The sequence below is a fragment of the Trachurus trachurus genome (genome assembly GCF_905171665.1).
Source record: "Trachurus trachurus genome assembly, chromosome: 3".
Taxonomy (NCBI): domain Eukaryota; kingdom Metazoa; phylum Chordata; class Actinopteri; order Carangiformes; family Carangidae; genus Trachurus; species Trachurus trachurus.
The window spans coordinates 27,578,447-27,605,326 of record NC_139893.1 but is presented as its reverse complement, the minus strand read 5'-3'; the positions used below and the strand labels follow the sequence as shown (position 1 = coordinate 27,605,326).

General features: G+C 42.0%; 1 protein-coding gene across 2 annotated transcripts; it reads right to left on the bottom strand.

Annotated features, from left to right (window-relative positions):
• Window positions 1-488: 488 nt before the first annotated feature.
• LOC311008260 (nuclear receptor ROR-alpha A-like) lies at window positions 489-23,343 on the bottom strand. Of its 2 annotated transcripts, none has more exons than XM_084001764.1 (11): window positions 23,181-23,343; window positions 10,319-10,404; window positions 7,909-8,050; window positions 7,552-7,826; window positions 7,269-7,461; window positions 4,202-4,323; window positions 3,981-4,113; window positions 3,304-3,411; window positions 2,726-2,836; window positions 2,526-2,638; window positions 489-2,432 (listed from the first exon to the last, which is right to left on the bottom strand). In XM_084001764.1, exons 1-11 carry the CDS (start codon window positions 23,338-23,340, stop codon window positions 2,268-2,270), a joined length of 1,608 nt encoding a protein of 535 aa, XP_083857890.1. In that variant the 5' UTR covers window positions 23,341-23,343; the 3' UTR covers window positions 489-2,267. The 2 variants fall into 2 exon arrangements, with proteins under 2 accessions (XP_083857890.1, XP_083857891.1); XM_084001765.1 differs by lacking the exon at window positions 23,181-23,343 and adding an exon at window positions 10,663-10,902.
• Window positions 23,344-26,880: the final 3,537 nt, after the last annotated feature.

Genomic DNA, 26,880 nt, shown 5'->3' with positions numbered 1-26,880 from the left:
CCCAGTAGTCTGTCATCCAAATTTTTAAAATGGTTGACATTTCACCACAGATAAAATGTGCACACAGTCATGAACACACGTCACACACACTCATAGAGGCAGTGGATTAGATAGACAGGTATTAGTGCAATTTTCTGCATAGTTTCTCCTTTAAGAAGTGTGTGTGTGTGTGCGTGTGTGTGTGTGTACTTGCGTGCGTGCATGTGTGTATTGCTCTTGTGAACTTTTATTGCTTTAATCTGGGTGAACATTTAAGAATTATGATATTCTTTTGGTGTGTGAACATGTAACAATGAACAGGTCAACCAGAGTTGTTGTTTTTTTCTCCAACTCATTTCAACAAATTCACATCTCCACTGAAAATAGTCAACACAACACAACAGAAGTGTTTTCAGGGACACAATAAAGTGACAGACCTGACTGGGACATACTTTAGTTTAATGCTGCTTTTGACATAAAGTGAGTTTATTTGGTTTATTTTAATGTCAGTACCACATGATTCAGATGTTATTGCGAATATGTACTGTTAGCTTGGCAGTAGCTAGGTCTGTCACTTATTTATACTTAAGCTGTGTTGTGAGTTTTTGCAGCACGTGTTGTCCAATTGATTAAGTTGTTTTCTGAATTTGTAGCATGTTTTTAGAGCTCCAGACAGAAGCCTCAGAGAGGAGATGGAGAACTACACTGATAAGTTTTTGTATCCTCTCATGGATACTGAAGATGAAGAAATCTGGCACTTTAACTCTTCACTTTTTGTACACATTAAAAGATAAACTAGTTTAAATGACAACATATATAGAATTGATGAGTGGATTTGGTCCTGGATTCAGATCTGTTGAAATGAAATCAAACCCTGAGACGCTGTAGCCCAAAACTGAAAAGTTGTACTTTTCAGTTACGACCACCAGACGGTGCTACAGGCTCACTGTGCTGCTGACTTTCAGGGAATCTGCTGATGTGTTATTTGTGGTGCTGATGGAAAAGGGAGGCTGCTGGGAGAATGAAGGGCAGGAGGAGGACGAGTGAAATCACGGAGGACGACACACCGAAACCAACCGGAGATAATGATTCTATATTATCATTTGATTATTTGTACAGAGCTGCTGTTTCTTGACCTAACTTCACTGTACAATATTAACTTTTAAGAAGAGTTCTTTATTTTGCGTGACTCTAAATACCTCAATACCCATGAGTCTCAGTGGTTGGTGCTGTGGAAAAATACTCAAAAAGGGACTATATTGATGGGAGGTTTTTGAGTTTAAGATCGTTGCTTTAGTGCAGATTGATTATCTTTATTTTTGTTCATGAGGTCAAAGTGTTTTATGGTCAGGTCATCCTAGTTTGTTCCCATATTTTTTTCTGCTTTTCCACCGAAAAATCTTGGAATCAAACCAAAACATCGAGTTGGTAAAAGCTCCTTACTGCACATGAACGTGACACCTGACTTTTGAACCCCCTGCTTTAACCTGAGTGATGTATCAGAGATCAGGAGACAAACTGAGCTCATCTCCAAACGTCACCGCTGGAATCCAGACAAATCAGATGCTTCCGTCCCGTCCTGGTCATGTTTCCAGTGGTGTAGCCCAATCTGTACAGCCCCCCACCCCCTCTCCTACCTCCATCACATTCGTAAAGATGGATCATGATGTACCAGAGGCTCAGCCCTTTACAGAGTTTTCTCAAGAAACTTTAAATTGGTGACATTTTGTAAAATTGTCAATAACCTTTTAAACTTGGTGACTGTAAACAGTGTCTGACTCTACCAAGCATTATTCAAACACGCTGAACTTTGATTTTAATTCTTGTGGACATCCCACAGTCTGTAAAGATGCTACTTTGCTTCGGCACCAGCACGTCAGCACATCAACATGTCTCTGGATAGATACAAAGAAGCCTCAGGTCTCCTTCTGTAGATCTGCTCGGATGTGCAGAAGTGATGTCTTGCTGATCCGGTGAAAGAAAAATAAACCAAATTTCAGTGAGAACACTGATCGGACCTTTTAATGTAGGAGCTAAATCTGCTCCACGCCCAAGATCCTCGATTCAAAATGTGTGTTGATGCAGGTGGAGGGAAACCACCTGACTCCTCACTGAGAGGCCATGAGAGGAGGAGGAGCAGGTGAAGACAGACAAACTGAGGAGGCGTTCAGGTCTCAGTGTAACATGTGGCAGCCTCTGGATCCACCAGTCCTCGTCCCGTTCTCTGTGCTGATCAAACAGGACCTGGTGAGTCTGAGTCCAGCAGCTCTGTGCCGAGTGACTCAGGTTCAGTCGTCGCTCTGCAGCATCACCTCTAGGTCGGCACCAAACAGCTCCTTGTAGAGAGGAGGGAAGTGCGTCCGGACAATGTCCGGGTAGACGGATCTGAAGGCCAACAGTTTCTCTGTGTGTCGACTGCACAGTGAGCGCAACGCTGAGATCTTACATCTGAGCTGAGGGGGAGGAAGAGAGGAAGCTTACAGCAATTTTAGACACCGATCTTATGCCGTCGGTGTGTGTGAGTGTGTGTGTGTGTGTTGGTGTACCTTGTTCAGCACTCCGTCCTCTCTCTGGTTCTTCTGCAGGATGTGTTGCAGAGCCAGCTGAGTCTTCTGCTGTAGCTTCTCCACCTGCAGCTTCTCCTGCAGCCAAGAACGGTCTGCACACACACACACACACACACACACAGCTGTCACATGTCTGGATCATAGACTGGACTGAGGTGAACCTGGGGGGCGGGGCTTACCTGCTGAGAGCAGAACAAAGGCTGAGAAGAGAGCTAGCTCATCCTCTGTCAGGTGCAGGGAACAGAGACTCTTGGCAAAGTCAAACACTGACGTGATCAGATCATCACAGCCTGGGGACACACACACGGGAGACAATCACAGACTAGTTTGACCTTACAAAAATAATTGCACAATTTTGTGAAGAACTGTAAGTGATGGTGTAAAAATATAATTCATATGTTTTGTAGAAGAAAAAATCCATGTGACAGATTTAATGAAGCGTGAGGGAGGAAATGTTTGGCAAGGTTGAGGTGTGTGTCCATGGAAACAATGTTCACATCCTGTGAATCGCTTACAAAGCAACATCAGATGTTACGTCATGTTCATTATTTTTTTAGTAACAGCAGCCAAACTGTAAGGGATTGTTGGGGCCAAACTTGGTGTTCAGGAGAAAAAATATCCTGATAACCAATCAATCGGCAAAGTTTGAAGTCACAAGAAAAACTTGCATCAGTTTTTATTGCCCAGCAGGTACATTGATACTGATACGCTTGAGACACAGATCTGCCAAAATCAAAGCCCCTCCCCCTCCACTAACCCAGAGCTCTGAAGACGTCAGGACCTGCAAACTTCCCATCAAAGTAGACAGCGTTGTTCTGAGAGTCAAACACCCGACACATCCGGATGAAGACGACCTCCAGGGAGCCTGGTGGAGAGAGACGGATGATTGATGACTGAAACCTAACGATTGTTTAATGACTCAATACCAACTGTCCGATTAGTGTGATCAATCACTAATTAAAGCACATTTACTTGTCAAACTAAATGGTTTTCATATATGAAGCAAATTATTTTGTCCTCATGAAATAGTGCTATCAAAGAGTTTGTTTACAGCTAAAAGAAAGAGTACAATCACCATGGTAACTCGCACCAGTGTATCTAATGCATCATTAGGGGATGGGGTGGGCGACATGGGATCATATTAAAAAGGTGATTTAGTACATTGTGACCAAGCATCAACTGAAACATGAAACTTCACTTCTAATGACCACTAGAGTCAGTCCCCATAGACTCCCATGTTAAAATGTCCAACATTACAGCAGAAATAAACATGTTTACAGCCTGGTACAAAACAGTTCAGTCACTAGTCACTACAGTTAATTTCTGCGTTCATGACTGGAATCAGACTCTGCCAAGATGGTGACAGTGGATCGGTTCACTCTGAGTGTCAGAAACCTGTTGCAGACACATCGACGTCAATGCAGCTGCTCTCACCAGCTTTCAGTAGCACGATCTGGTCGTTCTGGCAGAGATCCATGAAGCCGTCGATGCGCTTGGCGAACTCCACCACGTACTGGATGGCCTCTGTGATTTTCAGGGCACAGAGCTGCCACATCACCTCCCGTGGCTGCACAGAGGAACGACACACACTCAGGCCTCCTTCAAGACATGTGATGTGTGAAGAGGCCCAAAGGTTATGAACGCAGTGAACCCACCTTGCCCTGGTAGCTCTCCACCTCATCCTGCAGGAAGCTCTGCCAGCTCATCTGCTGCAGCTCCTCCCTCAGGTACTGACATGTCTCCAGGTGAGACTTGGAGATGATCTGGGACAGGTGATCTGACAAAACAGACAAAACAGAAACATGTTTTTTTGGTTTTACAGTTTTTTATAACTGCTAAAACACATTTCTTTAAACCCTTTATACTTTTCTCAAAACTGTAAACACAAAAGAACGTCAAACAACTTTCACAAAACTCTCTCAGAAGTATTCACAACTTAGTGTGCTTTCACACAGGCAGTGAGACCGGCCTGAAGGGGTGGTCCCAGTGCAGTCAGTTTGTTATGTGAACGCAGCCTGATGTCTGATGTGCGCCACAGGTTTTAGCAAAAAAGGCTCTTGTAGTTTGCTCCCGCAGCCTTGCTTCATTCTCAAAATCTGTTATTTGCAGAGTGGTTAATATAAATGATATAAAATGAAATTACTAGTGTACTTGTGTACTACTACGTACGGATGTCCCATGGATTCATGTAAACATGGCGTACCACGCATCTTTTCCGGTAAGTCATCATGGAAACATGATGCTCTGCCAGTGGTGTGGTGTTCGGACCAGAGTGAAAACAAACATGTGTGAACGCAGCCCAAACTAGCAGAAAAATGAAAATGTATCATTTCAGCTTCTGGTGAACCAGTAGGCTATGTGTGAAAACACCCTTAGTCACAATTACATTACAATACCTGGGAAAATGAAGAAGTAGATCACAGTGTGAATGTATCGCACCTTTGCACTATTCTTACAGTATGTCCAATTCACTTGAACTAAATTGTCTATATATACCAGTACAGTTACTTCTGAAATGACTGTTCTTGGTCTGAGTCTTGCTCTTCCTCCTCTTCAACGTTCATCAGCAAAAAGTGTGAACAGTTTTAAGTTGTGTCTAAGCGATGACACTTGTGCTGTGCCTTTGTTTGTTGTTTAACTTGTGCAACCTCTGGTCACCATTTGGCATCTAGAGTTGTGCAAAAAGGTGGTATGAGATCTGAAATGTGTGTCTAACTGGTAAAAATTGATTCATATAATTGATTCAATAATTGGGTTCAGGCCACTGAGGATTTGATTCAGACAATGGAATTTAGTGCTTATGAACTCTCCTTCACATCTTTGACCTAACGAAGTTGAGGAGATTAGGTCAGATGGGAGATGATGTGACCCGATGTTCACCACTATCACAGCAGTCTATCACCCTGACTGTGTTTTATGGTAAAAAGGAAGGATTCAGTCCTCTAATCTGTTTCTACTGGTTGAAACTTTGTCAACAAAGTGTTTGTGCAGCTCAGATCAGAAACCAACTGTAATTATTTTTCTCCGTGCTGCTGCTGCTAATTGTTCCAGAGACCAAAACAACACAAGGTACAAAGACTCATCCAGCTCATACAACTGTTTATCTGGATCAGGGGCTTGGAGGGGGGGTGGGGGGGTTGGGGGGTATTACGGTAAATGCTTTTGTCAAAGAAAGAAAAAATCTCCAGAGAGAATAAAAAGATGATTTCCCCCAACGAGCGCCCCGCCACGTCCCAATTGGCCCTAATTAACAGACAGCTAATTACCACACAGAGATTTTAATGAGCTCTGAAGATGAGTTTCTAACCTCCTGCTATTTTAAACCACCTCTCTCTCTCTCTGTTCGCCCCACAATTCTTCCTCTCTTTCTCTCTCCTCCTCTATTCTTTCTCCATATCTTCTTTGTGTTTTCTATTCCTCCATCTCTCCTTTTCTTTGTCTTCTCTTCACCTCTTTCAAGATGTTTCCTCATCCTTTATCTGTTTGCTTTCCCCTCCAGCTCTCTACTCAACCCTCTACCCCCCTTTGCAGCCAGGAGCCTATGCAGAGCTCACAGAGGGGCTCAGACCTGAACCCCCCCACCCCCCCCCCCCCCACCCTGAAAATAAGAACAAGCTCTGAATATGCAAATAATGTAGGGGACTTTCCATCCTCTCTGTGTCTTTCCCCGGAAGTCCCTGCAAACATGGATGATGGTATGGCCTGCTGCTGAAGTGATTTTGTGTCATTCAAGCTTTGAATGAATGTCCCTTCATACACACATAGCTGAAACCTTACGTAATATATTGGTTGACTCATTACACAGTGACCTTTTTATTCAGTATACACAGTGCAACATTTTTCGGTAACACTTAACTTGGCAGGTGGGTGCACATTCATAAGACCTTTCATAAGGTGTTCGTAATGCAATTTACAACGGCTTCATAAGGCATGACTCAGCATTCACACATCGAGTTACATTGCTATGGAATAACGAACTGGGGAATTTTGTCAAAATATGAGTCCCCCTAATTGCACCTGGAAATATAAGAACAAAATACCCATATTCAGCATTCTAGGTTTTGCATGTTATTTCATTGATGGTTTATGAACGTTACCTTGCATGTCATAATACTGTGCAGGTGGTGAGGGATTCATAACTGAATGGCAAATGATGCTACCCCTTGAATGGTTTGGTGTCTGGGCAACTTTGGGTGACAGGAACAGAGCAAACAATGCATCAATTCTGCATACATGCCTTGGAAATTCCAGGTGTGATAAAGGGACTTTGATGAAACATCTGGGTAACACACTATGTATTTGTGACTGTTTTATAATGAACCATTTCAACAGAATGCTATTAGGGGTATATTGTTCTTGTATTTTCAAGTGAGATTAGGGGACTTTTATTCACTTCGTTATTCTATAGCAATGTAACCCGATATATGAATGCAGAGTAATGCCTATGAAGCCAACATGAATGCATTACGAACAGCTTATGAAAGATCTTATGAATGTGCTATGCACCCACCTCTCAAGTAAAGTGTTACCCATTTTTCATGTTATTTTTTGTTGCAGTTTTGTCATCACAAAAACTCAATGCTCACTTGCTTAGTCATGTAAAGTAGCATTAAATGTTAATATTCAATTAAAATATACTTTGACCATGTGAAGTTTGTGTCCATATATTTATGTCTCATATATGTAAACCCCGCCCCCCAACCTTTAACCCCTTTATCTCACCGAGCTCTGCCATGGACACTGGAGGCGATGCGTCGCCGTTACTGAAGGAGCAGTACGGAAAGAAGCCATTACTTGAGCCGTAGTCACATGGCGGTTCTGGTTTGATGCCGTTAATATCCAGCCCTGATTGGTCGGGAGAGGGTTGGATGTCCAGGTAGAAGGCACCTCCTCCTCCTTCACCTCCAGAATCGGCCTGTTTGTGGAGGAGAAAGTTAACACAGGTGTACATGGCATCTATTTAGGCAGGCTGCATTTGTTTCTCCAAACAGTAAAACCCACAAACCTTGGATGACACCGATCCTCCCTCTGGAGAGTTCTGCTCCATGTAGCCACCAAGGTCATCAGGGAGCTCTGTGAGGCCGCTGGAGGAGAGACCATAGGGGGGGGACAGGGGCTCAGCCTCTGTGGGGCTCGGGCTGCCGAGGCAGGGGTGGGGCAGGAGGAGGGGGCTCTGCTGCTGCTGCTGCTGCTGTTGCTGCTGCTGTTGTAGACGGTGTTTCTGGACCTCAGCGTACAAACTGTCTCGCTGCTTCTTGGACATACGACCAAACTTTACAGCTGAGAGAGACAGATGAGAAGTTAGGATGGAGCCAGGCTAGCTGTTTCCCTTTATGTGTGTGTGTGTGTTTGTGTGTCTAACCATCTCGGGACATGCCCACAGTCAGGCATTTCTGCAGGCGGCAGTGCTGGCAGCGGTTTCTGCTTGTGCGGTCGATCAGACAATTCTTCTGGCGAGGACAGGAGTAGGTGGCGTTACTCTGCTGACTGCGTCTGAAGAAACCCTGGGACACAAGAAATCAGAGACACCATGGTAAGATCTTCAGTCAGCTTCCAGTTCCCTTTATTTACTTTCCACCAGAAAAGGTGGTCTCAGCACAACTTTAAACTTTTATGTCTCATAATAACCTCTTTGAGGTTTATTTCTTTTAGATTTAAGTGCATCTTTCGATACAGGATCACACCATTTGATCGTCTAAATAACTGGGTCAGAATCAAGGACACTGCACTTAATTGGTTTTACTCTTATCTTTTAGAACAAACCCTCGCAGTCACCATAGGCAGTCACTTCATCGTCTACCACTAATATTGCCTGTGGTGTACCGCTGGGTTCAGTTCAAGGCCCAATCTTATTTTCTATTTATATGTTGCCACTTGGTCAAATGATTCATCGCCACAATGTCTCTTTTCATTGCTACATAGACAACTCACAGATATACCTTCCATTGAGAACGGAAGACCCCAGAAGAGTTATCCATGCCCTCATCTTCTCAAGGGTTGACTATTGTAACTCCCTCCTCTCTGAGATAACCCGCAAATCACTGTCTCGCCTCCAACTGGTACAAAATGCAGCAGCTCGGCTTCACATCACTCCAGTCTTAGCATCCTTGCACTGGCTTCCGGTTAGTTTTAGAATAGATTTTAAGATTTTACTGATAACTTTTAACTGCACCACAAACAACACCCGACAAATCTGATATACAGTCTGACTCGAAAGTGAGTTTGAAAGATGGGCTGAAATCCAACAGTGTATCTCCAGCCTTTACTGAAAACCCATAAACCAGACCACGTCTCCCCTGTTCTTGCTTCCCTTCACTGGCTTCCTGTACATTTTAGATTTTAGATTTTTATTTTTTATTTTTAAAGCTCACAATGGGTCAGCGCCATCTTATAATGGTAACCTTTCAGAGCCTTGTGCTCTTTTAAGGGCGCTAAGCTCCATGGACGAATTGCCTGTTCTTGAGCTTCAGAGCAGAGGGGGTCCAGCTCTGTCAGGTGTAGCCCCCAAACTATGTGGAGTCCCCCCCTCTCTTTCTCTCTCTCGCTCCGTATCATGTACAGAGATAAATCTCCATCAGCTGCTCATTGGCTGTGAAATGAGCCTCCAGCTGCCTCCAGCTGGAGCAGCAGCTGAACACACCAGCTTGTTTGGGAGCTGCTTGAACAGAAGAAGGTTTTCCTGAGCCAAACAACTGTGACTGATGGTTCAGACTGAACGACCAGTGTTTCCCCTGAGACTCGAACAGTGGACGACACAGGCAGCAGCAAAACGAGATGCTGCCAGAGCAGGATGGGTCAGATTTATAGAGATAAGAAGGAAATGACAATGTGATTTTTGTGTAACACTGGATGATGAAGACAAACGATGGACTCTGTTTGATTACTGCTAAAGGAAAGTTACTGAAAGACTCGGCAACTTGCTACAGTCTCTCTGTTAACAAGTCCATGGGTCGTTTGTGCAGCAGCTCATTAAAACATATATTAAAACATACTCAGGTTCTGCTGCTAGGGTCTAGTGATCTAGTGGTTGTCCTGATTATGACAGGATCAAAGTGAAAAGTGTTGCGACACTGTATAAAGTCCACAGGAGGTTGTGGACTGAAGAATGTGACACAGGAGAGCAGTGTTTGATTCTCATGCCAAACCAACATTTTATGTATACTGTAACCATGACAACACAGATCGACTAATTTCGAGGAAGTAGTCTAACTTACTTTAACCCAAGTCACCATCTTTTCCTAAACCATTGCCGTTAGTAGGCCTACTGTTAAGACTGATCTATGCACCACAGAGCTCCACAAGAAGTCCTTCCTGCCGTGGCCATTAAATGTACAACCTATCCCTCTCAGTGTCATTTTCCACCTTTTGCTACTTTAAACTCTGATATTAATTTGACATTCATAAGACAGAAATATCTGTAAGAAACTTCTCAACATCTGACTGGTGTTGACGTTCAGTCAAAATCATTTTACCTCTTCACATGGTTTCACAAAATATCGTGTCAAACTGTTTTTTTCTACTGATCCAATACTTTACAAAAAAGTCTAAAAACGGTGAACAGTTTTTTCTACATTTCTCTTTAATTAATTGACAACGCCCTACATTAAACTGATGACCTTTAATACTGTCAGATGACCTGTGGCTGAAATTGTAACTGTAACTGTAACTGTGATATAGCCCATCAAACCTGTGTCTATGACGACTTCCGACAACAGGCAGAAAGCTCAGATTAAACAGGGAGTGAGATCATGTAGAGGGGGTGGGGGGTTTACCTTGCAGCCCTCACAGGTGATCACTCCATAGTGAATCCCGGAAGATTTGTCTCCACAGATTTTACAGGGAATGATTTCAATCTGAGCTGCAGAGAGAAAAACAGCAAACATCAGAGGAAACAAAGACTCACAGTGAGGGTCAGCAAATATGGAAATTAAGGCTGTGAAAACAACAACAACAATGTTACCAACAATAAATGATAAATATAATGAACAATTAATTAAAGCAAAAAAAAAAAAAAACTGAAAAAATGTAAGATTCAAGAGCCATATTAAAAGAAGCAACAAAATAAATGAACTCATATTTGATTATGTGTTAATTAATTCTTATTAATGGGCTGCACCTGTCATCATGTCAACATATTAAACATCTATGTTTTTATTCCTTTAGAGACATGTCTGAGGATGTTGAAGCTTCAGAACCTGGCGGCTCAGTGTGTGAGCACCGACTGTATTTATACACTCAGCAGTTTGAAACAGTGACAGTTCGGCTCTGAGCAGCTAAATTTAGCAGAGGGAAGTTATGTAAGAGTGGAGCCACATGAGCACACACACACACACACACACACACACACACACACACACACACACACACACACACACACACACACTCAAACACACATACATTAAAAACAAAGTGTGGAGACAGACGATCGTCTCTCAGCTGTTCGTCTGTGAAACAGAAACACTCGTCTGCTTCTCCTCTCTCTATTTCCCCTCTTTTTCTGAGTTTGCTCCTGGTAAAGGAGTGAAGCGCTGGCTGATCAAGATTTGCATGTGTGTTTGTGTTTTACAGCTCTAAACAGTAACTCATTTTGACTGTGGTTTTTAAAATAAACACGTGATGACCTCAGAGTTTAGTGTTTTCAGTAAATTTCATTGTCAATCAACTGACCAGTTTAAGGTGTAAACCCAGTCTCATTGCAAATCAATACAATTACCCACCAATACTCACACACAGATTTAACCCATCCTCTTAAAAACAGATAAACCAGTAAAGGTGTCTCTATCAACCAGGAAACATGTAAAAACTCAGGACGTATGTACTGTAGACACAACACAGTGAGATAAAATTGGCCTGCTGCATGTTAAACCCCTGACTCTTATTAGTCATGCCTATGCTGCACTTTCAACTTTGAAACCAACTAGACGTCTTCTGTTAGTGTAGAAACTGAAGTGTTCACAGCAGAACCTCTGATAATTTGTGTCCCTGGGTACACTTCTCTTGTTGGGTCAGTTTTTTGCAACACGTGTTTTGTCAAGTTGATCAAGTTATTTTATGATATGTTTGTGTCTTCGCATGTGCTTTCTTAAGTTGCAGTGTGTTGAGCTTTCAAAGCCACCGTAGATTTTCTTTTTCTTTTGACCTGAAATAATTTTGATGAATTTTATATGCTCAAGTTTAAAATGTCTATCATAGTTGATAACTAAAACTGAACTAGACTAAAATGATTACGTAAAAAAAAAAGAAAAAGAAAAAGTTGAATAAAGAAGATTAGGAATAACATATAGTGTTATTATGTTTGCATTAAATCCTCTCTCTCTGTGTCCCTGTGTGCCTCAGTGTCACTCGGCCCCCCTCAGAGCAGGATTGACCACCTGACCCAGTGAATGAAGATTTCCACGATCGTCAGCTGAACCCACAGCAGGAGTCAGATGAGCTCTCCTATCCTCAGTGAACATGCAGCGGCTCAGATCACAGTGTGAGGACAGTGAGGACAACTGTTTACAACTGCTCACAGAGGACGACCTCAGACCAGCTCAACATGGATATCTGAGTCAACAAGTGGTTTTTCAAGAGTGCAAACATCCCTGTGGTGAAAAACCGGACTTTGTTCTGTGATCAGACCACAGAGCAACATGTTTGTAATTCACATCATGTTGACGGATACTGTATACTGTACATGTCCCTATACTGTATCAAGAGTGATCTTGCCATGTTACCCACGCATATATTCATAATCTCGATATTTACGAAAACATACAAACTATTCAAAAACCAATGGTTAAATTAGTACAAATATATTGAAAATATCTTTATTATAAATTTTCATATGATATAAGATGTTGTATGTTATCATTAAATTAAAACATATATTTGACTTAATACATATGAGGAAAAATGCTATTTGCTTATATACTGTATTATTTCCTTTTTTATTTACATTCTGGTAAACTGGCACCAGACGTTTGAACCCACTGTTTATAATATCAATATATATTTACAGGCTGTGAGAGGAAATATTTCTGTATCTACAATATACAATAGAGGAAACACATCAAGTGTTTTACTCATAAATCAGGTCTAGGGTCTACATTAATACTGTAAAAGTATCAAAGCCTCAGTCCACAGAGAAATGCACACAGCCTGTATATAGAAACAGAGCCTTAAAAGAAGCTGTCAGGACTTCTGTGACTTTGTGATGTCAAAACAAAGCAGTCACCAAGCCCCGTCCAACAGTAACATGTCACCTATCAGGGGATATGTTACATTAGCTGTGTCCCATTCCAAGGGCTGGATCCTTAAGAGGACCCAGCCTTACCAGCCTCTACAGAGGCAACAGCTTCCTCCGACGGCCGCATTTACCATTGGTAAATGGGACGGTCTATGCCTTCAGAGAATTTCCTGAATGTGTCCAAATGCAACCAACGTCCTAACTTTAGACATTTGAAAGTAGCGTCTTTTTTACACTTCCAACGGCTCCTTAGCTCCTCACCTCAGGCTATGCGGCCAGCAGAGCCCCGCTCGGCGGGCAACCACGCCTCCAAGCCGGGCCGCAGAGCGGGGCTACCATGGCTACAGCGTGGAGCCGCTTCAACATTCCGATAGCTAGCATGCTAGGTGGCAAATAATAGCGGCACCCAAAGAATCTTGGGATACGGGAGGTCACGAAGGATACAGTAGGTGCAAGGCGTCCTCCTAGAACCAGTAAAGGAAGGCCGGATTTGGAGGAGCCTTCCAATTGGGCCAGGCCTTGTTGGGATGTAATCGGCCTCCAAAGGATGCAGCCGCTGAATTGGGGCACAGCTTTTCCCAGAATGTATCCACAATAATTAAATGTATGTACAATAAATGTGTCCATCTTCACATATCAAAAAATCTATATGGTGGATTTTTCTGACATATAAGCTAACATAACAACAACTATATATGACATATTTATATACAATTTTCTCATTAATTTAAAACGTTTACTGACAGGCTTTGATGGATCTGTATTTACATAACATACACCTATAATTATTGCACATAATTAACATAACTATGCAGCAGCTTTTACACTTTTACACAATGAATCCTCACACATGTGGTGGTGTTTATGTGTGTGAGGATAACAGTGGTCAAACATGTCAGCAGTTCCACACTGAGACTACAAATAAATAATTAAGATCATTAAGAGACTCAGATTTGGTATGTACACATACACAGTAATACCACAACCACACAAACCTAACAAACTGAAAAATGCTTCACACTTACACACCACAGTACTGAAACCACTCACACATAAATAGTGAGGCGTCTGTGCTGCAGCTTCCTCCCCGTAATTAGCTCTGAATGTTAATCCCATCTGAATTGTGCGTTTCAACATCAAAGGGGACGTTCAAAAAAGCCACCGCCTGAAATGAGAGCTGCAGTTATTTATACAACCAGCTGCAAACACAAACATCTGCCTGCTGCACTCTGTCCACCACCCGCAGTGGAGAGGCATCTTCTCCTCTGGCTGATGACTAAAAGAGACAATGAGTGAGGAGGAAGAAGACGGGGAGAAGAAGAAGGAAGACGACACTGAGCTGGTTTCAGTTTACAAATACTGTAGTTTTTCCTACATTCATCTAATTATGAATAATCTGAGGTGCAGAGGTGTAAATAAGTAGAAGTGAAGGGATGTAGATACGTAGAGGTGTAGAGATGTCAAAATGTAGACCCAGAAGTCTAGCGATCATGATGATGGTGATGATCGTTATATTGATGTCATCTTTTCATCTTTTCTTTTCCAATGTGGTCTCCTTCCACAAATGGCAAATAAACTGACTCTGACTCTTCCTCTGCCTCAGTCTGACCTTTGCTTGATGAGTCAGATCAGACAACATTACATCTCTCCTCCTCTACTGAGTCTTTTCATCATCAAGGGGAAATTATTTTAATGAATCATCTGCTATAACACACACACAAACACAGATCCAGCCTCTGTTTGTCATCTGCTGCTGTTTATAGATCACCTTCCTCTGTCCCCAGATAAAACATATCTTCTTCTCTTCATCAGTCTGTTGGAGCCTCTCATATCCTGTCTTACTGAGAACCTCAGAGCATCAAGGGAAACATCTCCTGAACTAGAGGATAGGGTGTGTAATTTCAGCTTCACACCTTTGCTGGTGCATACATTACCCACAGTGCAACTGTACCTCTGACAGGTGAATGGTTTACTGGGATGTGTAGTGCTCGTAACCCTATGTGGGTCCGATGTGGGGGTGTGCACCACATCCCTCTACAAACAGAGGGTGAGTTTGCGGTGCTGAGTGGTGTCCTCCAACAGCCTCTGTTCTTTAATCTCCCCACCAGCGTCCAGATTACCTCAGCCTGGATGTAATAACGGCAGACATATGGCCCCACACCAACACCCTCCTGCAGCCTGTCAGCAGATGAAGCAGCAGCTTGTTCCTCAGCCACAGTTGGTGGTACACTCTGTCACCTCTCCATCATCTCCAAACGGCCCCTGCTCTACCTCCACATACAAGTTACTCTGAGGTTAAGGACCTCCTCCTCCGCTCCAGATGTTACTTCAGTGTATATAACAGTGACCATCACTCGTGCTTCGTCAGCGTAAGTGATACCCGGACTGTGTTTACATGCTGAGGCATCAAATTTTTGGCTAACTGTATTTGAATTACATAAAGAACTTCAACACCGTCTCATAACGTTCCGTTATTATCTCATAGCGTGGTGAATGTGCAGGTCACAACTTGTCCACGGGAGCGTTTTGGAGTTGTTGGATTGTGTATTTGATGAGTTTGATGAGGGAAACCAAGAAATTCCATTAACCTCCGTAGCATAGCTCTGAGCAGCTCGCGGCTTGGCTCGGCCATTCTAAAAATAGCGTGCACCGACAAATAAAGGTAACGAACCTACTGCTATGACTATAGCGATTATGGCAATGGGCCAATTTGCAAAATATTTGCCTTTTATTTTAATGTATCACTTCTTCATTGTCAAAGTGAGAAGTCAGTGATTTGGGGTTTTGATGTTTTCTCACCACACTGAAACTTGTTTTCTATCTCAGTCTGTCATCTTATCGCTGTCTCAGTCTCAGTTTCATATTGATAGCAAAAACTGGAGCATCAACATAAGCATCAAGAAACACACCATCTAGCATCCACATGGGTCAGTTTTCAGTACAATAGATGGATGGATTGGAACAAAACTTTGGCAATATAATTAGCAATTTCTCTATGATGAATTCTTCCAAGCTGCAACAAAAAGCTCCACTCTGCATCCAGAGTTTGGAGACCCTTCAACTTTTCCACCAGTGGTCACATGTGAGGTTCTGAGTGAAAATGTCGGATGTGGTCCAGATGTTCATGTTCCCATGAGGATGATCTGTGATAATGAAGATCATTCTTATCTGGCTCTCATCTCACCAGGTCACATTTTGGGGTTCTGAGTTCATCTTGTGAATTGCCATGGCTGTATCTTGACAAGTTTATGTTTTTAATCGAGTCCTCAGAGAACAATTACACTTTCTGACGCTTACTCTGCACCCCGCTCTCAACGTTCAAGACGTAAAACGTGAATTTAAGGACAGCTGGTCATCATAATTCAGTCAGCAAACATCAACAACTAACACAGCACCAGCTGTAAAAGGCCTTGGAAGGAAAAGGTAGGAAAAAAAAAAAGACAGGAGAAGTTGAAAAGTAGTAAGTGCAATTTCCTTTTTTTTTTTTTTTTTAATAAACTATTAAAGTTTTTTTTACCGTTTTATTGATCACTAAATAGCAATGACTTTGAAGTTGGTTTGATCTAAAAAATAAAATGAAATAGCTTTGATGTAGTTAAGTTACTTTTGTTATTTTATTGTAGCTTAGCTAGCTACATTTCTCTAGTGCATAGCTCTGGTGTAGTAATGTTTCATTATGTAGAATAACTTGTAGTTTAGCTCACTACATTTTCCAAGTAGTTTGTCCAACACTGGCTTCAGCCAGACTAAAAATGAAACGTGATTGAGCTGACTGATCAAATTAAGACGATAAAGATGAAACTGCAGCTTTAATCTTGCAGCCTGATCTGTGTCGTTCACGTCCTCTCATCACCAACCAACAAGTACGTGACACGTTTGGTGAAACACCTTAGCTTGTCTGTATCTGGACGATCTAGTAGAAAGCAGACGAGGTTTAGCTAGCGCAACATCTCACACTCTGAGCTTATCTTCACCATCTCTGTGCAGCAGCTGTTTGAAGTCAAGGATCCTCCGGCTCGAATCAACACAAACTAAAATCTTATTCCACAGTAATGAACAGTTGAACCTTCACAGTTTCCCCTGTGGGCCCAGCACATGCTCATGTATTGATACCAGTGTAAAATGTGTAACCAGCAGTAAGTGAAGGCTAATGAGCAGGGAAAGAGTCACCACTGTTTACTCCGAACACACTACAGCTCAGGCAAAACACAAGTCCCTAATGGATAAATTATCTGACACAGAAAAATAATAATAAAAGTTTTTTGCAGGGTGGATCAAAGAGGAAGGAAGGGGAGAGGAGAGGAGAGGAGAGGAGTTAAATGCGTATACGTTCAACCTTACACACTTTCCAAAATAAATGGTGACAATTATTTTGACAATTATTATTATATGACAAGAGACATTACACAAGACATCCTCAACCCCCTGTACAGAACTAAACTCTGCCAAGTCCAACACCATCTCATAATGAACCAACTCAACTCTGATACTTGCAGCCACCAGACCTTTACACATGTGCTCAACATCTAACCCGAACCCTTCATTTTTTTTTTTTTAGGTGAGCCAAAAGCGTATCTTGACTAAGGAAATCTTGACCAGACAGCCAGTTCTTCACTGTGCTACTGAATATCTGAAACTGAAACTTAAAAATCTGTCTTCAAAAACATATCCCAGTCTACAGAGCCACATCTGGGACAGTTGAGATGAACTTCCTCCTCCTCGGTCTATATGTGCCACATATCTGTTTGTAGCCTGCAGGGACCTCCAGCTGCCTCTTGGAGTTGACCCTGGTGCCAATGCACCAAACCACCTCCCCTGTTAGGAACCTTCACAGCTACACAGGCACACAAGCTCTTTTGTCTGGTAGCTCTGGTGTCCAGGAGGAGAGCACCAACCCATCATTTTCAATGCTTGTGTGATGTGACAGAGTTATCTCCTCGTTCCAACTTGCACAATCATCGCTGCAGCTCATCCGTCCATCAGCCAGTTCACCTCTGAGCAGGAACCAGACAAGGTTTTACTGTATCTTGCCCTTGGCTCATGTTGATCATGTGAAAAAAAAGTTGTGTGGTGGTTCATGTAAGAGTGATGTCACCATTACATCCCCCACCCCCACCCCCCGTCCCCCTGCAGAGAACAGTTGAATAATCTCCTGGCTGTTGTAATCCTGTGACATAACAGGCTGGCTGAGCGCCTCCTGCAGCTTTCTAACACAGACTGTGAATCTGGACCAGACAGCTTCAAAACACACACACACACACACACACACACACACACACACACACACACACACACACACACACACACACACACACACACACACACACAGGCAAACAATAACAGGGCTTTGCTCCACATGAGGACCACTGGTTCCAAAGTGGTTGATGTTTTCATCAGAAAAGATCCAACAATATGGAGGACACTTTCACTCACATTTCTCGGGTCAGGAGTTAGCAGTTATGCTAAATGCTAACTGAAGCACCTCAACTAAATCTTTGAGCTCCCCTCCCTTACTCTGAAGCACCTGGGGCCTCGTTTATAAATGTGGTATACGCACAAAAAAAAACAAAAAAAACTGGCATAAGTTACTTTCCGCACAAAGGTTGTGATCTATAAAAAACAAACTTGACGGGAGAATGTGCGTAACCTCTGACCTATGCATACGCATGGTTTGGAGTAAAAGGGGAATCCACACAGACGGTGTGGTGGTGAACTGAAGATTGAGGAAATGTAGAGTGAGAAGAACGATTATGTTTTTATAATCGCCCTTCACACATTTAATTTCAATTCATTTAGTTTCATGTGTTAGCTCCATGTTATCAGAATGACTGAATTCACCAATGTTATTTTTTGCATTGGACTGAGTAATTGTTTCAGAAACATCTTCTTAGAATATAACTGAAAATTCTAAATCAAAATTCTTCCTCTGTATTTAATCACCACCGTCTTTCCGTCATATTGTCCACTCCCAGAGTGCAGGAGGAGGAGAGGATGGCACGGCTGCATGGAATAAAGCATCCAGTCGTAACATGGTGTAAATATATTTTCCTATGATACTGTGAACATACTGTATGATCGAGTCAATTAAATCTCAAAGCCTGGGAGAAAAGCCAGTAATTGTTTGCACAATCGTTACATTCTGTTTTCTTGTTATCAGTTCTGTGCTGTTCATCACAAAAACCGGCATAAGTGTCATGTTCGTCCATTCCTCAGAATGTAAATGATTCACTAACTGATTCTGCAAATTATTCAAAATTGTATCAATTAATTACTGTAAATGTATAAATACAGCGGTGAGCCCCGTGCGTAATGCTGCACCATGGCACTGCTGGAGGACTACACCAATGGGAGAATAAGGAGGGAGACGGTCTTCAGGGACCGACAACTTTCTGGCCCATGATGGTGACTGGTTAATAACTCGTTTCAGAGCTGTGCTCTTGGTTGGAACTATGTGCTGAACCGGGTCCAGCAATTGAGAGGGCAGCGCACTGAAACCACACCACCGTGCGCTCTGTGCCACTGACGCCGTTAAGCTGCAGCAACATATCACCTGCAGCCAATTCACAACGACAGAACAACAATAGCACGCCAGGCTCACTTATATGCAGACCGTATTCATGAGGTGGTTTGCATTGACCATCTATGGTTAAAAAAAGGACGTGTAAAGGGTGGGACGTGAGGCCGATTCAGCTGTGCACACTTGTGGGAACTCTGTGATTTATAAAGGGAAGTTTGCTTACAAGCATGCGTACGCAGGGTTTTATAAATCTGAATAATTTTTTTGCTGCACACAAACTTTGGCTTTTGGGCGTACGTACACTTTTTTATAGTGTGACAAGCAGTGACAAACACCTCACAGCAGATTGTTTTCCTTCACCTGACTTTTGCCGAGATGCTACAGTAACATGGCTAAGTCTGCAAAACATTCTCATCCACCATGTTTTATCATGTTTTAATGAATTTGGTTTAAGCCACGTTCAGCTTCTGAGGACGACTGCTGTTCTGAAGCAGTTGTCCACAACAATGTTTGATGCATCAGCTGCTGCTAAATAATGAAGTTCATTTTCTTCTATGAGATCCTTTTCACACTCGTCTCAGGCTTTTGCTCTCTCACATGCTTTGTCTTCTGCTATGGATGAGTGACTGCAGGAGTCTCAGTCAACATATAATCCAGGGGTGTCAAAGTCATTTTAGTTCAGGGGCCACATACAGCCCAATTTGATCTCAAGGGTGCCGGACCAGTAAAATGATTGCATAATAACCTGTAAATAACAAGAACTCTACATTTTTCCCTTTGTACTTATTAAGATTTTAACAGTTTATGAACTATCCTTTTTACAAAACATTATGAACAACCTGAAATTTCTTGAGAAAAATACATGTAATTTCAACTAGGGCGATATGGACCAAAAGTAATATCATGGTACTTTTTAACCGAATGGCAATATAGGATATATAGTATATTGTGTTTCTGTGAGAGTTTCCCCCCAATTAGCAGCCCTAATGGCTTAATATTTTTGTCGGAGGTAAACCCATAAGAAGGCAGTCAGTTCTAGGTCAAAACCACATGTGGCAAATGACACACGGACAATTGTAGATATTGGTAAAGGGGTGATATTACGTAATACAACAAAAACACATCACTCTCACTCACACACACTCTCCTCTCTCTCTGTTCCTCTCATCTGTTGTTTTGAGCTCCCAGCTGTGCATGGGTAACTATCCTATAGATTATATTTGGCTTATCAATGAGCCGGTCCGGCCCCACCAACCCGACCAGACACGCTGGTTCGGATCGAGAATTAGTGCTAATGAGTCTCCTGCGTCGCGTCACCATCCGCAGGTCAGGTGATGTTCAGGCCCAGTGAGAACTGGAGCTGAGCTGGGCCAAGAGCAGGACTTTACGGTGAATGTCGGTGCTGTGTATACGCAACGAGCCGCTGAGAGTCGGCGGCTCTGTGTCTGCTGCAACTTAGTGAGGGAGGGGCGGGGAGAGAGGAGAAGTGGCGCTCACTCCCCCGCCCTCACAGAGTTTTCAGTGAGGGCGGGGGAGTGAGCCCCAGCAGACTGCTGAGAGACGGCAGAGACAAGCGAAACTCCAAAGCTAAATACATATTGACAGCTTAACATTTGATGAAGATTTATCCTGTGAGCTGGATTGGACCCTCTGACGGGCCAGTTGGGTTAGCGTCCTTATCAGATGACCAAACCACCTCTGCCTTCTCCTTTTGATGTGAGGGAGCAGTCGCCCAAGCTCCTCACCCTGATCCTAGCCACCCTCGTTATAGGGACAACGAGGAGTTTCTCCATTGGCAGAACGAAAAATTCCGCGACAATAAAAGTCTCATGTTAATGTGGATGAATCTCCGCTACCCACACTTGTTAATGGGCCCATTTTCGATAAATATATTGTTTTGTCTCTATCGTTATTTTGTTATTATTAGTGGTGGCGGAAATGCTGGGCGAGCCGACCAGCGTTTCCTTACTTTCGGTTTCGCGGACGCTGCCCGGCGAGTCATGAGAATAACGCAGCTGAATCGACGTTTATGGTCGGAACTACGACGGTATCTGATCGTCTTCGAACCTCTGACTTTAATTCTTGATGAATGAAAACATGAGTCCGTCTTGCACCGGTCAAAGAATTTCACGGTGCGCTCTGAGGCTCATAAATGTAGTGTGAAAACGCTTCACTTTTCCAAAACTCCTCGTTGTCCCTTTAAGGTTGTTTAAGTTGAAGTTAAAGTTTAAGCTCATGCCCAGAGGTGAGGGTCTGAACAAAAATCGACTGGGAAATTGAGAGTGCTGCCGTCTCTTTACTACAATGGTCCACATTACTCACTCACTTATCTTGCCCTGTCAATCTCTCACTCCATCTGACCACTATGAACAAGACCCTTAGATACTCAAACTATTTCACTTGGGCCTGCAAATCATCCCCAACCTGGAGGGGGCAGTCCACCACTCTCCAGCTGAGAACTTGAAGCATGGACTCAGACTTGGAGTTGCTGACTCTCATCCCTATGGCTTCACATTCAGCTGAAAACTATTGCAGTGAACACTGGAGGTCAAGTTCTGATGAGGCCATCATCAGGACCACATCATCTGCAAAGAGCACAGATGAAATCCTGAGGATGTTCAACTAAAACCTATTGATGTAAAACTTCTCACAGCACCGCAGTTTGTTCCACATCAGATGTTATTGAACTGAAGACAGCAGTCGTTACTCAAACTTCTTGTTACCCGGCGTGTAGGCGTCTCCGAGGAAATAAGGATATCCTATGTTACCATAGTAACCACAGAGATCCGCTGGCTATGGTGTTTGAACAGCATCAGAGAAAGAACTTATCTGCAACTGAGTCATCTTTCATATGGTTACAAAACTCATATTAATGTAAATGAGTCTAGATTTACTACACATTTCTCAAAGTTACCCCCTACCCCCGCCCCCCTCCCATTCATACTGGACACTGGACATATTTATTTATTTATTTCAATTTGATTTTTTTTTCACCACTTATCTTTATGTATGTATTCAATTCCTCCTATGTGAAAACTTATCTAAAACTAAACCAGATTCTTAATAAAAAAACAACAACAAAAAGCAGATTACTAACGGTGCATGGCCTCAACACTTTCAAGATTATTCTTTATTTGTATTAGTTGTTTTTAAAATTGTATTGGAATACTTTTTTGTCCCCTTTTTATTGATTTCATTCATTTTTTAATTCTTTAAGTTGTTACATAAGGTTTTTATCATCATTATTTGTTTTTTGTGACCATATCAACGCTGACTGTGCAGAATGTTGTGCTGGGCTCTTTGATGTTGTTGTTGTTTTTATTAAAATATAAAAAGAACAAAATTCAACTCAATAAAAATATTATTTATAAAAGAAAACTATTAGCTAATCAGATATCAAGTCCTTTGTGAATGTGTCTTAATGATTTAACTAACAGCAACAGTTTTAATTTAGTCAAACAACACATATTTAATGAAAACCATCTCATCTGCTCCACCAACACCAGCCTGCTCTCCAGCTCCTCCTCTTTTAATATCCAGTGTAATTGTGACTGACAATTCCCAAAATAGTGTCTACAGGACGAGTGAAGGTGTCTTGTTTCCCGCACGTCTCCACAGTCAACAATCAGAAACCAGTTCCTCACCAGACAGTTACACACAGCAAACATCACAACCAGTGTAACTGTACAGAGATAAAAGTCTGTTTATCAAACATCAGTGAGAGTGGAGCATCCTCACAAACAACAGAACATCTTTGGTTGAGGAGCACAGACAGAAAACTCTCTCTCTCTCTCTGTCTGTCTCTGTGTCTCTGTCTCTCTCTGTGTCTCTATGTCTCTATCTCTCTCTTTCTCACTCTCACACAAACACACACACACACTCCTCTTACCTTTCATGGCAGAAATGACAAAATACATATTTATAATCCAGGCTCTTGGAGGAAACAGCACTAGGAGGGTCCTCCGTGTGTGTGAGAGTGTGTGTGTAAGTGTGTGATCAGCAGCAGCTCTGTCCCTGCTCTGACATCCTGAGCTGCTGCTGCACAGCATGAGGATCCATGTGACTGTGACATCACCAGCCTCCCCTGCCCTCCCCCCCCCCGACTGACACACCAGCCAGCCAATGACAGGAAAGGGCAGGGAGGCGACAGCTCTGATAGGCTTTGTGTATGTGTGTGTGTGTGTGTGTGTGTGTGTGTGTGTGTGTGTGTGTGTGTGTGTGTGTGTGTGTGTGTGTGTGTGTGTGTGTGTGTGTACGTGCGTGTGTGTGTCATAGATGTATTAACCCATAAGAACCCAGACCCATTTATCCTTGAAGGAAAATTAAGTGGGGTGAAACACAGACCAAGTGGAATGCATGGAACACATTTTTGAAGTTTTTTTTAAAATAGCGCCACCTATTGTCAGAGATCTGGAATGTTACATATATGTCACATCGGGCGTTTTTGGTATCTTAAATTTTCACTTGAAAATAAATGGGCTTAACATTTTCTTTTGCTCTGCAACACAAATTTGACCTTTTATTTGCATTTCCATAACATATATCAAAATTACAAATTTGCTGGTTACTATTAACACCTTTTTAAGACAAGTTTCACAACAAAAAAGGGCAAACACTATAGAAATGCGAATATTGCCTCATATTGAAGGCTTTAACCAGTTACTGAAGCCTTAAAAGCTGTGCAACCACAATTTTCTTTCCAACTACAAATACCTTGGCATCTGGATGGACAGTTGTCTTAATTTTAAGCACCATATCACCACCCTCATTGCTAAACTAAGAACAATACTTGGCTTTCTATACAGAAATAAGCACCGTTTCCCTACTCACCACAGGAAAAAAAATGGAGACACTATTTTTTCTCTGTTTTAGAGTATGGAGATGACATCTATGGAAGAGCTGCTAGTTCCACTTTGATTCCCCTGGATGCTGTTTACCACTCAGCCTTACATTTCATTTCCAATGATTCATATAATACTCATCACAGCACTCTTTATCAAAATGTCGGCTGGTCATTTCTGACAGTACGGGGACAACAGCATTGGTTTTTATCCATTTTTAAAGCCCTGTCACAGTTATTGTCTCCTTATTTATCATCTCTGTTAACTATGAAATCATAAAACATTGGTACCCACTCACAGAACTGATAGTTGGGTCATATTCCATTCGTCAGAACTGAGCTGGGTAAAACGACCTTCTCTCACAATGCACCACATGGGACCCTCTCTCCCATCAGTACAGCAGTCCAGAACCCTTGTCTCAAACCTGGTTCATGACTGTTTGACTATGTTAACTTTTCTTATTTGTTTCCTAATATTTTCTTATGTAAACTCTCATTCTTCTTTGCTGTATTTGTTGTTCTGTATACAACATCTATTGCACGTCTGATGGTCGTCAGTGCATCCTGAACACTGTATCCTATTTTGTTACAGAAAATACAGCAAAAAAGCATAATTACATTAATATGGGACCAGCTTGGGATACTAAAATCTTGTTCATTTACTGAGAAGAGTGTCTCTGCTAAATCTGTGGTTCAATTTCCGGACTGATATATCATTTTATTAAATATTGATTGAATTTGACATTATTTTTATGTTAACATTTTTAAATTATGTTTTAAATTGAACAACATAGAGTATATTAATTCAAAATACCTGAATCACCTAATTTAATTGAGCAGTTCTCTCCCATTTCTCTCATTGTGACATAGGCGTCACATGGTATTTTTCCTGGCTTTTTTAAGGCTAAGGCCCGATGTGACGTATATGTCACAGCAATATTTTCTTAAGTTGTTTTATATGAGTTTCTTCAAAAAATGAGGTCAGAACAGGTTAAATACAACAAGGGACATGTTATAAAAGGATTTGCATTGTGAAATGGGTGGTGGCTTATTTTATTGACAGAAAGCAAGCTTTTTAAAAGTAGCGGCCTCTGTGAAATGTGCCAACTCTGCTGGCCACCATCTTGGAAATGTTGTCATGGATAGAGAGATTCACAGAGAGTCATGTGACTGCACCAGGATGTTGAGTAGATGTCACTTAGGGACTTCATGAGTTAAAAGTTCAACATAAATATGTGTAAGGGGCTTTCCAGGACACTTGAAGGCAGTGTGACACCCGTGTCACCGTGGGTCCTTATGGGTTAAAAAAACAGATTTACATCATTAAACATTAAACAAAATACATGGTGCCAAACAGGTGAATGTAGCAGTATTGGAAAAAGGAAGTGAACAGATCAAAACATTTTTGGTTCCACAGTTAAGATAACATATTATTATGGATAATGGAGGATAGGTATATGATTGCCTCAATCTCTGCCCCCAAAGCTTTCCCCCTTTTTTTTGCTTGTTTTTCTTTTGTCCTTTTATGTTGTGTCCTTGTCTTGTTTTGTATGGACTGTTTGGTAATTTTTAAACCAAAGCAAATTAAATTTAAAAAATTTTGATCACAAAAAAAACATAAATAAAATGTTTTTTTTTTTTTTTTTTTTTTTAAATATGTCACTAAATGACCTCATCCATGAGTAAAACAGAAGACAGTGTACATGTGTGAGCTCCGTAAGCATTTTAAAGAGGAACTATGCAAGATCTTTACATTTTTACCATAATTAAACAGCTTCAGAGTAATTGTGATGGTTCAATAGATGAAGAATGGAGGCTCTCTGTATTCCACCTAGCGTCTCCTGGCCGAAAACCAACCATGCAAGATCAATGCCTCCGACCCTGTGTCCCAGCTCTCATCTCTTCGCATCGCGACACAAACACACCCCGTAACCTGTAATCTCTTGTTTATGACAGATAAAGCTACACAAATATACACATTGTAACGCATGATATATGACATTATCTACTGCTGCATGGCTTGCTTTCCCATCGGCTTTGTTGAAAACAAATGCACATGGCCGGGAGGAGGGTTAGCAAAACAGCGGAAAAGCAACAGGAAACAAAAAAAGAATCTGCAGCTTCGCTAATACAAAGAGAAAAGTGCTGTTCTTGTCAAACTCAAACATCCTCACATCCAAAAACCTGAACTATTCCTTAAAAGTACAGGTCCAGCACAGGTGTGCTCTGGTACCTGAGGACCCCTCTGACCTCATCTCATGGTGTGTTCATTAAAACGTCAACGTCACCTACAGCTCATCCTGTTGTTTGTTTACTCCAACAGCAGAAAGGTCAAACCAAAACACTGTGTTTTTTTGTGGAACAGATTCTTGACGACCAGTGCCCCATGATTTCCTGTAGTCTTGCTGGTACAATGAGGTTGCCAGGCAACAAATAATTACACCTCATAACTTCCCCATGAACCAAAGACGTGGTCGCCCCTGTGTGTCTGAAAAAGTAGTGGAAGTTTGTTTCTATTAATGAGATCCCAAATTAAAAAAACGTATGGTTGATATTCTGTAGGCTATCATGTTGGAACTGAAATACAGAAACATTCAAATGTAATTAAAAGTTAGTCTGTTGTGTCAAAGTTTAATATCAATATGTTTCTTCCATCAGGAAGAGAGCAGCATCATGACAGACAGTCATAATCACTGACACAAAAATCAAAACCACATGTCATGTTTGTGCCGCCTCCCTCCTTCATTGC